The sequence below is a fragment of the Barbus barbus genome, assembly GCF_936440315.1.
Source record: "Barbus barbus genome assembly, chromosome: 10".
Taxonomy (NCBI): domain Eukaryota; kingdom Metazoa; phylum Chordata; class Actinopteri; order Cypriniformes; family Cyprinidae; genus Barbus; species Barbus barbus.
Window position 1 is genome coordinate 1,391,577 of NC_136738.1, and position 13,287 is coordinate 1,404,863.

General features: G+C 36.5%; 1 protein-coding gene across 1 annotated transcript in view; it reads left to right on the plus strand.

Moving 5' to 3' along the window:
- Positions 1-10,044, plus strand: part of LOC306875945 (acid-sensing ion channel 4-A) — a 79,486-nt gene extending 69,442 nt beyond the window's left edge. Inside the window, exons 2-10 of the mRNA XM_079426774.1 lie at positions 726-870; positions 1,107-1,234; positions 2,612-2,765; positions 3,712-3,765; positions 5,756-5,909; positions 5,989-6,080; positions 6,615-6,694; positions 6,934-7,053; positions 8,511-10,044. Coding sequence (XP_079282900.1) covers positions 726-870; positions 1,107-1,234; positions 2,612-2,765; positions 3,712-3,765; positions 5,756-5,909; positions 5,989-6,080; positions 6,615-6,694; positions 6,934-7,053; positions 8,511-8,627 — 1,044 coding nt within the window. The 3' untranslated portion in view covers positions 8,628-10,044. The remainder of the gene's footprint in view (positions 1-725; positions 871-1,106; positions 1,235-2,611; positions 2,766-3,711; positions 3,766-5,755; positions 5,910-5,988; positions 6,081-6,614; positions 6,695-6,933; positions 7,054-8,510) is intronic.
- The last annotated feature ends 3,243 nt before the right edge of the window (positions 10,045-13,287 follow it).

The window sequence follows — 13,287 nt, forward strand, 5'->3', positions numbered from 1 at the left end:
AATTTTGAGTATTTCATTACGCAGTCCTGTGAGTCAGCCTGCAGAATACCTGAATAATAGTCACGTTTGCTTGAAGAGAAACGGTCTAACAAATCACATGCTTTTTAAAATGTATTATTATTGTTTTTTTTCTTTCTTTTTTGAGTGGCTGTACTTTATGTAAGGATATTAAGTCCAGTTTCAGAAGTTATTGCTTTTGATTTTGTCTTCTCTTATCAATATTACCCATATGGAGCAATTGTTTTGATGTGATGATTTCATTATGGAGGCGGATATGTTTCTCAGAATGTGGACTATTCATTTTCCTCTTGTTTGAGGAACAAACGCATTGCATGATAATGCAGTATGGTTTGTAGAACTGTCTCTTCCTCTTGTCAAAATGAATATGACAGGAATGAGACACAGAAAACATTGTTTGTTATGCCACCGAATACAAATGCCCACTGACAGAGTGATAAATTGTAGACATTTTTAATCAGCATCTCTTTCGGTTTTTTGTTTTCTTTGAAGATTTGAATGCCTCAGAACTTCTGAAGTTTAAAGTGACCTTTCCCCAAATAATCATGTGTCTTAAAAGACATCTCTTTGAGGGATCAAAAGGTTCATTTTTAAAGTATTAAATCGAAGAGAAACAAATGTTATGGTTTCCAAAGATCGTAGCTTGTTATGGCCTCCTCATTAAGAGAATATTACATTTTTAATTAGTCACTGGTGTTTTTTCATAGGTCTACACAAGATACGGGAAATGCTATACTTTCAACGGGAAAAAATCAACCTCCAGGAAGACAAAGCAAGGAGGGATGGGAAACGGGCTGGAGATCATGTTAGATATCCAGCAGGATGATTATCTACCTATCTGGAAAGAGACAAGTGAGTTATAACGCCACACAGAGATGATTTCTAGTCCGAAAGTTGCAAAGTCATTCCATATTTTATGGTTCTCAGATGTGTCTGCACAATCTGTTAACATAGACATGTTTAAATTCAAGGTTTATTTGTATTGATAGGGGGATATGTGAGGCTTATCTCTGTGTTATCGTTCATATTGCTTGTTGTGCTTTCTTACCCTCTCTCTGTCTCGCTCATCCTCTTGTTATTTTTTGCAGATGAAACATCTTTAGAGGCAGGAATCCGTGTTCAGATCCACAGTCAGGATGAGCCTCCCTACATCCATCAGCTGGGCTTTGGAGTCTCTCCGGGATTCCAGACCTTTGTATCCTGTCAAGAGCAAAGGGTATAACCCTTCCCTTGAATCACTCTCAAACTTTTCAGTCTAAGTACCACCTATAATGAAATCAGGCCATCCAAGTAGAGTACCATCTAGTCACATCAACATGCCCCCAATTTTTTAAATAGCTTAATGGAGTAGTATTCTGTCATTTACTCACCGCCACGTTGTTCTAAACCATATGTGACCCTGGAGCACAAAACCAGTCGCTGGGGTATATTTGTAGCAATAGCCAAAAATACATTGTATGGGTCAAAATGATTGATTTTTCTTTTATGCCAAAAATCATTAGGATATTAAGTAAAGATTATGTTCCATGAAGATATTTTGTACATTTCCTACTGTAAATATATCAAAATAATGTTTTTTCATACACAAAATTAGATTTTTAAAATAATTGCTACACAGAATTCCAGAGAAAACATGCTGTTTCTTGGTATATTGAAGTGAAGAAATAAAAATAGGGGCCAGTAAGCAAGCAATTAGCAGAGGAGAATTTCTTTGCAAGTGTGAAACACGCTCAGAGTTGAGAAAGTGACTGGCAGCTGAAGGGTCACCAAGCTTGTGAAGCTGAACTATAAATGTGTATATCACACTATTTCTACATCAATTCAAATGTTCCTAACTGACTTCTAGTAAACTGGCTTGTCATCTAAACTCTGACCTATCTGTGTGCTATATGAGATCAAGTTTATTTATTTGATTTGATTTTTCAGGAGAATGGAGCGTATTGAATCGCTAAAATTAATAAACTCTAGTCCTGAAAGATGAAACATAATTAGTGACCGTTTTTTTCTGTATTGTAACATTGTTAACTGGATGGAGGCAGATCTTAATGCAAGCTTGTAGGGTGGGTATAAGTGGACTAAATCATTGGAGAAATACAGCTTTTTCCCTGACCATTTTAATAAAAAAAATGACGAGAAGAAAAAATTGGAACATATGCATGGTTGAATCAATAACATGCATTCAGAAAATAGATAAAGTGAAGTGCATTCAAAAGTACTTTTGCACTACAAACACAACATTTCGTTGTCCTTTACATATTGAAATGTAGAGCAATGCATTCTTAAAACTCAGATCTGTCTAGAAACTGTCAGACACGCTTAAAAATGAGCGCTGAATGCAATATTCTTATTTCAAAGGCAAGGCGCTCATTAAGCTTTCCTTCTGGAAATCAAGCCACATACAAATAAAATTGTGCTCTTTTGTCAGTCACTTCAGTTTTTATGCTCTTTAAAATTGTGAGAACGCTGCTTATTTGCATACTTAATTTGCATGTATTAATTCTGTCTCTCCCGCTCGTACAATCTCACTCTGTCTGTCTCGCTCTCACTTTATCTCCCTTGTTCTCTTCACTGCTCTTTCTCTCTCTGTGTGTAGTTGACCTACCTGCCCCAGCCTTGGGGGAACTGCCGCTCCACCAGTGAGCAGATGATCCCAGGTTACGATACCTACAGTATCAGCGCCTGCCGCCTGCGCTGCGAGACTCTTGAGGTTCAGCGTGTGTGCAAATGCAGGATGGTGCACATGCCGGGTAACGCTACACCGCTGCATTCATTTCCCACTCAACCTAATCAGCACGCTAATGTATTCTGCTAATTGCTAAAATACTAAATGAATAAACTCTTCTCATCTAATTTGCTCCAGGCAGTGGAGCCGAAAGCTTAATGCAAGTCTCTAAATTAACTTACTGTCTAGTCACACAATACGAGGAGCTGGGGTAGTTCATTTGGCATTTGGAGGGAAAATTCAGATGATCGCAATCCGACAGCAATGATGAACCTGGACCCACTGATTCATTACATTCCACTCGAAGCAGCTGACAAACGGCAAAGAAAAAGCAAATACCTATATTGTCTCTTTTGAAAAGCGTCGACGTATAGACTGGTGGACTTTCTCTGTCCCCAGAAACCTCTTTTCTAATTAACTCCGCTACACCTGAGTTGTTATCAGTGTGGCTTTTCAGAGAGCATGTGGCTGTTGGTGGCCGGGCTCTAATGGAAGCTCTGCTTCTCTGCTTTTCTCCTTTAATGTTCCTAAATCAATCTCCCATAATGCAAATTGAAAAGAGAGACTGTTCCAAAAGCATTAACTCAAAGGCCATTTTCTCTTAGGTGCCATATGTTTTTCCTCGAACCGTTCGCTCTTTTGATGGATTCGGGTGGCGAGTTGGACCTCCTGCGGTATTGTGTGTCGATGCGGATTGGGTTTTAAAGACTTTATAAATGTGCCTTTGGGGAGGGTTTGGATCCATTTTGGGTGCAATTAGGCCTAGACTGATGGTCATGAGGGAGGCGTGGTGAAAGCGAACCCATCTCCCTCGGTCACACGCTGCCTTCCATCATTTTAGGATGAATAACAAAGCAGAGGCGCGCTGTCTCTTTCTCTGCCACTCACGCTTTTTCATCCTTGGCTGGCGGTGAAATAACAGCAATCATTTTGCTCGTGATTGATCAGTCATTATGTATTTTGTTTCTCAGGAGATGCCGATATCTGTACTCCCAGCAATATCAAATGTGTGGACAAAGCACTTGGTAAGCAAGCATTTTTCATTTTCGCTAACGCCCTGGAGTGTAATACCTCTGGAGGTAGTGGGCACGAATAATTAAATCCCAGATAAACAGATGTTTCTGTGCGTGGTCTGGGGTGGGAGACACAGGATTACTCAGTCAGTCCGAGGAGGAGAATCAGCGCTTTGACATCCCTTACAGAGCTGGAGATCCCTGCAGTGCATTACCCTCTGATACCCTCACGCCGTTATCGCCCGCTGTAGGTGTCTTGTTCCACTGATTTTATGACACTCGTAAATGGAGCGGCTCATGAAAAGTTGATGATGAGAGATATATCGGTACAATTATGATAGTCCTCATCTAATAAGCCAGAAATGTAATTATCTCCACAGTCAAAAGGAAACCCGACCCCGTTTAATGGGTGGTTGAACTAAATCCAGATATATCTTGAAAGAATGGACTGTACTACCATTCACTGGATTGACCTATTCAAATATTCAATCTCAAATATCGGTAACACTTTATTTTAGGGTCTCTTAACTAGTTGCTTATTAGTATGCATATTACTAGAATATTAGCCATTTATTAGTACTAATTAAGCACATATTAATGCCTTGTTCCCTACCCAAAACCTAAATTGAACAACTACCTTACTAACTATTAATAAGCAGCAAATTAGGAATTTATTGAGGGAAAAGTCATAGTTAATAGTGAATAAGTGTTCCCTATTCTAAAGTGTTACCAAAATCTCTACTATGATAGGTTACTCTAATCGTTTATTTTCTGATATATAACAACAACAACAACAGCCTATTAACACATTAAAAAAAAATCTGATCTAAAAGCATTGAGTTTCATATATAACTTAAAAAAAAAAAAAAAAAAATCACAGATTCAGATTAAGTTTAAATCAGTAAGATTTTCTTAATGAAATACTTATATTCATCAAGGATGCATTAAATTAATCAGTAAATAATGTTACAAAAGATTTCGGTTTCAAAGAAATGCTGTTTTTTATACTTTCTATTTATCACAAAATACTGGAAGAAATGTGTCACGGTTTCTTAAAAAAATATTAAGCAACACAACTGTTTTCAACACTGATAATAATACATGTTTCTTGAACACCAAATCAACAAATTAGAGTAATACCTGCTGAAAATGTAGCTTCGCCTTCACAAGAATAAATAAATATAATAAAAATATATATTAAAATTATAATATTTATTTATTTATTTTCTTTTTATTTTTTATTAAATAAATGCTGCTTTGGTCAGCATAAGAGATTATTTCAGAAACATTAAAACATATTTCAGACCACCAACATTTGAATGGTAATTATATATACTTAATATGCACTCCATATTAATATTATACAAATTCCTTGTATGTGTAAACATACTTGGCCAATAAAGCTCATTATGATTCTGATTCATATGAAACATGATGATAGAGATATACAGCTTAATTTCTATATATAAGGCTATTTATCAAGATACTGCCCTCCTAAATAACTTCTATATAGCTTGTAGGGTGCCTAGAGACTTTTTAAAAGTTGAACTTTAAATTATGAGAAGCTTGATAAATTTCAAAGTAGCTTCCCCAAAACTGCAACATCTGCATAATGTAATTCAAATAGGTGATGTCATGGCATGTCTACTAAACTTTGTTCTAAAAAGAGGGAATTAATGTGTGTGTTATGTGGTGTATTCTGTGTGCACTCTGCCAAATTTATAAGCATGAGTGTGTGTGTGTGTGTGTGTGTGTGTGTGTGTGTGTGTGTGTGTGTGTGCTCTCTTCTGGATGCCCTTCAGAAACCAAATTAAATCTGAACAACATGCTGAGTGTGTTTCAAGCATCTATGGATGATTATTTAGCACTGGTGTTATCTCTCCATATTAGTTTGATGAATGAAGAATGGCTGTGCAGGTGTGGGCTGGAGCACCTGCTCTCTCACACACACACACACACACCTGTCTGCTGCTCTAAAGTGACGTGTGTGTCCTCTTCGCAGCACTACTACAGACAAGTTCAGGTGACACATGCTTGTGTGAAACTCCCTGTAACCTGACACGGTATGGTAAAGAGCTGTCCATGGTTAAAATCCCCAGCAAAGGCTCGGCTCGCTACCTATCTAGAAAATACGACAAGACTGAAGACTACATCAGGTGTGACAACCTTTCCACCTTCAATATAGTTGAAAATATATGATTTACACACAAATGTTTTATTGTCCTTTTGTTTTAGAGACAACTTCCTTGTTTTGGACATTTTCTTTGAAGCTCTAAATTATGAAACAATAGAACAGAAAAAAGCATATGACGTTGCCGGATTATTAGGTGGGTCTCTTTTCATTTTATAATAAAGTAATTTTCAGTGCACATAAACTTGAGCATTTCTGATCTTAAATTAATATTTAATTAATATTAAATTTCTTAATGCACGTTCCTGGTCTTAATTTAGTGGTGCACATAGTTCCCAAAAAAACTAAATGTTTGTCTTTGTGTAATTTTGTATAATTTTATTAAATGATAAGAACTTGTTGTTTCTCATAAATGACTTCAAATCATTTCAGGCCACACAGGCTATGGGATCACCCAAAATCTTGTTATTCTTTATTCATTTTTATTAGTTTTTAATGTTTGATTTAGCTTTAATTAATTTGTATTTCATTTTTAGTTTTAGTAATTTTAATGCTTCAACGTTTTAGTTGTTCATCTAATATTTTAGCTTTATTCCAGTAAAAAAAAAAAAGTTATTACTTTTAGTTAACAATAACAGTCAGAAATATGGCACATGCAAGAAGATGTGTTTTAAATGACAATTAATGTTGAAGAAAATCGTTCTTACTCATTCTTATTTTTTGGTTTCAGGGGACATTGGCGGGCAGATGGGTCTTTTTATAGGAGCCAGTGTTCTCACCATCTTGGAGATTCTGGATTATGTATATGAGGTAAGTGTGCATTGTTTTGGCCCCCTTTTCCAATTCCACATCCATTCATTTTAAGCAGTAGCTCTTCTCCTGCAGTGTTATTTTTTACATTGTGAGCAGTATTTCCCATAAGAGCCGATAAGACCGGACCTCTGAGCTGAGCAGCAGAATTGCTGATGCTGCTAAACTCTGTTTATAGCCCTCATTTGTCCTACTTTCCCTGCTGCCCTCTTCACCCTGACTCCCCCTCACTTTCCTAGGTGATCAAACACAAGTTGGAGCGTTTGCTCGGGTCACAAAGAGATGACAAAAAGCAAACCCAGAAGCAGCAACAGGCCAGCACAGTCGCCACAGTAAAGCTGGAGGAAATGAAAGCTAAGGTGAGCCACATGCTAATCTCTGGAGCGTTAGTGTTAGGATGCAGCACAGATCAACTCTGTGAATAGGAACAAAGCCCAGAGGGAAATATAACATCAGCAGCAGGATATTGAGCTATGATTGGGATGCCAGGCTGTCTGCTTAGACCAGGATTGAATCAAATCTCCCTTGTTCTTATTGCAATCCGATCTTCTGTTCATGGAAGAAGAACACAGTTGTTGGCAGAGCAGACTGTATTCATGGGAAATGGAGTATGCTCAAAACTAATTCGATTCAGCACACGGCCAGTGGGTCCTGACCCAAGATTGTTCAATCATTATAAAGTTGCCAGTTCCAGCTCTAAAATCTGAATCATACTGAAGCCAGAGTAAAATAGCCGAGATATAGGCTATACTGACCTGTGACCTTTAGTTCTATATTAATGAACGTCCTTTGTAGTATGTTTTTGGAATGCCACACAAACAGTTTTTGCTATCTGTCAGAAATCACTGAATGAGCTCTGTGAAATCACACCTATCTGCAACAACCTTAGGTTCTGTCAAAAAAAGAAGAGTTTTGTCACTGTACCATAATAAAGACTCTCAAAACTCATAATGTTATGATTAATCTTAAGAGAATAAAATATACCCCCCCCCCCAAACACACACACACTCAGAAGAGTTTGTGAGATTTTTTATGTTTTTAAAATAAGTCTCTTATGCATTTGACTGCATTGTTTCATTAAAAATACAGTAAAACTGTGATATTGTGATATATCATTACAATTTAAAATACCTGTTTTCTATTTGAATGAATTTTAAAATGTAATTTATTCCTGTGATCAGCGTCACATTGTTTTATTCAGAAATCTTTTAATATGCTGATTTGCTGCTCAAGAAACATTTCTGATTATTGTCAATGTGGAAAGCAGTTGTAAAACTGCATATTTTTATACTTTTGCCAGGATTCTTTAATGATTAACATAGCTTAAGAGAACACATTTTTTTAAACAATGTATTCATTTTTTTTTTTTTTCTTAATTTTCCCCCAAACGTTTGAACAATAGTGTATATACTTTTTTCTGACTTAAATAGATTGTCCATTTCAGTCCGACAGGAAGCAGCTTAAATGACTTACAGCTATTTTAGTTCACATAAACAGCTTATAAATGAATATACGAGACAGAATACTTGATATTATGATATTATTAGTTAAAAACGCATGGTGTCTTTAATCATGATACTGTTTTATAGATGCAGTAAGCCACTCAAGGCGGTGCATAACAGTGAGTTTACCATGGTTAAAGGGGATAAACCTCCGTAACACTCAGCCTCGAGTGGATTTTCGCTTTATCACAACACAGATTAAACAATGATTCACAGCCTTAGTCATAAGAGGCGTTTTATTTCCCAACCTAACGGTGTGTAAGGAGTTGAAGTATCCTTGCAGAATCTCGACTGACATTCTTTGTTCCTGTCAGGATTCTGGCGAGATGAGCCGGAGCCACTCGGAGGGAGCTTACGCTAACACCATCCTCCCAAATCACCATCACCACCACCGTACCCACCACCAAGTGTTCGAAGACTTTGCCTGCTAGGAAGACTCGTCTGGCGGGTCTAGTGCTGTTGACGTCTACAGAAAGAGTTCTCTCAGTGCTGAAAGTGGGCTCAATGAAAGACCCTCAAATCTCAGCGCTAATTCTCTCGCTGTCACCAGTTAAAGCTACAGCCAAAGCCGAACTCTAAACCCTCGCTTCTAGGCACGGATCGGACAGGAGATTCTCTGAAATCCTGTCCTTCTCGCCCACCCTGTTCTATTAATGCAGGAAGTGACATCAGTGGCAACTCTACGATTTCTACACTGAATACCTTGGACTATATCAAGGCATAGACTGCATGACATCTAGAGCCACTTTATACTCCAGATCCCGTTTGAAGCATTACATTCTTACTTTATATTTTGTCAGCTGTTAGAGTTTTATTCGGTGAGTTCTCATCTTGTGAAATAATATAATTCAGATTAATCTACAAATGTAAATGATGTATTTGAATCATGGCTATCAACCCTTAGGCTCCAGAGCGTAAGAGAAATAACTTTACTCTGGTATACTGAAATCATGGGGACGGTGTAGAATAGTTTGTGTTTCAGAAAAGTAATATGTATCCATCTCTACCGGATATGTCTGGTAAATATTTCCTTCATCTCAAATGGTTTATGATTAAGTTAACTTAAAGTATATTGAATAATCCAAAAAAATTTGTAATGTTATTTATAGAGCTGTAACGTGTGAGTGGTAATGGGTGTCATTAGCAGTAACAACATAATCTTCTGTGAGGTTACTTCCCATCGGAGAGCCAAATGATGTGTACAGTAAAGCCCACCAGAGCCATCGCGGTAACCATATGGAAAAGGTTTCGTCCATCCATCAGCTGATGGATCCACTCTCCCAGACCTCCCAAAAGTGTTTAATAAAACAGACCTTATGTTCCTAGTTTCACTTTTGAGTCCAGCGGTCCCACAGAGAATGATAAATAAACCAGGTTTGCTCAGCACACTCGCAAAGTATGAGAAATCTGATGCACCGCAGCGTATGGCTTCATGTCGACGAGTTTTTCTCAGGGTTCTTAGCTGTGAAATGTCTAGCGGTCTCTTTGACAAAAGGCCAGATGTGCAAAGCATTTCAATCAGAAACCACCAGCTTTTCTGTGTGCGAAATTCAGCAAGAACTGACATTCAATGACAATTCCATTTTAGCTACAGTCCTAATAGTGTAAATGCCAGTATTGAAGTTGTGCTTTTAAATATGGCTAAAATTACTGTAAGTCAACCGTGTAGCACCCCTAACTTTTTTTTGGAAATGCTTTACTTTGTAATCAGACATTTCAGGTGCAGTTCTTGTATAATGTCTGATGATTTTATTAGCTTAATGGGTGTTTTAATTTTCTATGATGTGTGTAAGACTTCATTGTTTAAAGATTGTGCTATTAAAATGAGCAGAAATCATATATATATACAAATAAATTATTTATATATCTTTTATAACATTGCACACATATATACATATTTATTCATATATATTGTGCTCAATTTGACCATTTAGCACCCATTTTCTGGACTTATTTTCTTTTGTTTACCTACATTCACAAACTACAGGATTCTTTTACACAGCTGTGTATCCTCTATAGATTAGTTCCTCTCTGAGAGATTTTGCATTTTCATATCTTCTGGAATGCATCTCATATTTGGATGTCATATCAAAAACATGCCGCATATATTCCATCCATATAAAAGTAATCATGGCTAATATGGGCTTTTAATATTTATAAAACTGTATCACAGTGGCATTTTAAAGGTTCCCAGTCAGAGTTTTGATGGTGTAACTGAGCCGGTTATGCATAATTATACAGTTTACTGTCATAAATAACTGTGCTGTCAGCAGTGAAAGCAGAAGAACTGACATACCAGTGCATGTTCAGGAATTGCACTGGAACAAATCACTCAGATTTGATTTGGCATTATCTGTCAACCTCATGCACTCATGCACAGTTGTATATTTCTGCATTTGTGGCCTATCTTACCTGTGCAGAAGGAATTGCTTCAAATGCTGAAATGTAATTTCATGTGCATTACTCACAGGACTTTTCAAAAAGGACTATCTTGCCATTAGTGTGGAAAGTATTTTCTATAAAGCACATGGCAGGGATTTTGTGCAATCCAAAAGGCAGATCTGCTTAAGGAGGAGGATGTAAATGCTACTAATTAAACATTTCTCCAAACTGAGGTCAGTGTTGCACCATTGTCGAGCAATTAACACAGCTATCTTTTCCTAAATAGATTGCATCTATTCATGATTTCTTACAAAACTATGGGTGGAAGATTATGAGAGAGAAATAGAAGAGAAAGTAGGAAGCGGAAAGGGAAAAGAGAGCAATATCGAAGGCACAGCAGGAACAACTGTAGCAACTTGTGGTTTGGGACAATGTCCAATTCCACCATGTAGCGCTGGTGCGTGAGTGGATTAAAAATCACCCACATTTTGTTATAGAGTTTCTTCCAGTTTTTAAATTCTGTTGCGGAGTAATTAATCTGGGGATGGAAAGAGTTTTCGAACACAACTTCTATGACCCTGCTGAAAAAACTACAATAGAATCATAAAAAAAAAAAAAAAAAAAAATCGAATGGTTTCCACTACAAACATAATACAAACCATCTACTTTTAACTATTAAAAAAATGTTGTTTGTTTTTTTGTAGTGTGTTTCGGGACATATTCCATTAGGATGTATTGGTTTTAACAAGGCAGCTGACCAATTACCAGTAGAGTTTCCATTACAGTTTCCATTAAAACCAACACAATTCCCATTATAACCAGTAAAACCATTACAAATTTTGTGATGGTGTCTATTGTTTTTTTTTTTTCAGCAGGGAAGGTAACTGGATTTAAATGGACTTAATATTTACACCTTTTCTTGGATCTATAACTTGGAATGCATTACCAGTGTTGTATTACGATTCTTCAGTTTTTGTGCAGCCCTGGCGTTTGGATGGCTGCATTAGTTGTTCTAAATACTGAGTTTAGTTTGTAGGAGGGAAAAAAGGAAAATTAATCCGGAAAACTGTAATATCCCTTCATCTGATATTATTTCCTCTTCATATGTCAGTTCCATTCTGGTCCAAATGGTGCATTCTATGTGTGTATTTTTAAAACTGTGCTACGGTGCTTTAACTTTGATATGCTGTTCTTTTCCACCCGGCTTTGCCAGACCACCATTTAGCTCCGAGAGGGGGCCATAAAACGAGGCACTGAAGCAGCATATAGCGCAAACAGACTGTTGAGATTTCCACACGATTAAAGGCATCAAGACTAATCAGGCTAATTACCCATTACGCTCCAGAACCTAATGGACTGTATACCAGACTACAGACAACACATAATACAGTTTGTACAAAGGTCTGCTGTTATGGCCGTGGTTTCTGTTAGAACACATTTTATAAATGTAACAATGGTACGTACTGGAGTCCAAAAATAAAATCTTGATAAATGAATCATTTCGGTTCTGGTCACTCCACACCATGTGCTTTCTGATGGTTTATGATTCCACTGAGGATGCTGGAAATCTTCAAGGAATGTTCTGGGTTCAGTATAACTTAAACTCTTGACAGCATCCATGGCAAGCTCTGTTACCATATCAAATTATGTTGACTTGTCCTTTTAATTTATAAAAACAAGAAAAAAAATTTAAAATGTTGTTAAAATTACTTAAAAATTAAGGCTAAAATGATACTTGAGACGACTTTACAGCTTAAACAACATGCATTTCTTTAATTATTTAGAACCATATCTCATGAGAAAACACTATTTTACAAGGTGGAGATTTCATATTAATATTTCCTCCATTGTGATTAAAAAAACAATACAAAACATGAATGTCCACCATAAACCTAACCATTAGTGGGGCATAAATCAAAATTAAATGGGTCAAAATGATAAAGCCAAGCAGCAAAATATTTAAAAAACAAAAGTTGAATCTAAAAGATAGAGTATAATACAAAATTTAATGACATATTGATCCAAAAAGTTCCCACAATGGAGTTAATATCATAGATTTCAACTACAAAGTCCAAAATGAAGCAGTTTTAAATACTTGTTGAAGGGATAGTTCAGCAAGTTTACTCGCCCTCATTTCGCTCTAAACCTGTATGATATAATTTCCTCTTTAAAACACAAAAATATGTTTTGTAGCATGCTGGTAACCAAACAGTTCTGGTGTCCATTGACTTCTGTTTTATGAACAACAGACAGTCTTTTATGTTCCACAGAAGAAATTAAGTCATAGGTTATACATTATTTAAGGTTCAATTCCCATATTAACAAACCATTAACTAAGAATTCTGCCTCAAACTCCTAATTTGCTGCTTATTAATAGTTAGTAAGGTAGTTGTCAACTTTAGGTGTTGGGTAGGATTAGGGATGAAGAATATGCTTTATAAGCACTAATAAACAGACAATATGTTAATAATAGGCATACTAATAAGCAACTCAATAATGAGAATTGGTCCCTGTACTGAAGTTTTACCGTAAATTATTTAATTTTAGGGTGAGCTGTTAAACATGTTGGATTTATATTAGTGCTGTCAAACGATTAATCACATCCAAAATAAAAGTTTTTGTTTACATATGTGTATGTACTGCGTATATTTATTATGTATAAATAAATACACACACATACAGCATACATTTGGAAAATATTGACATGTA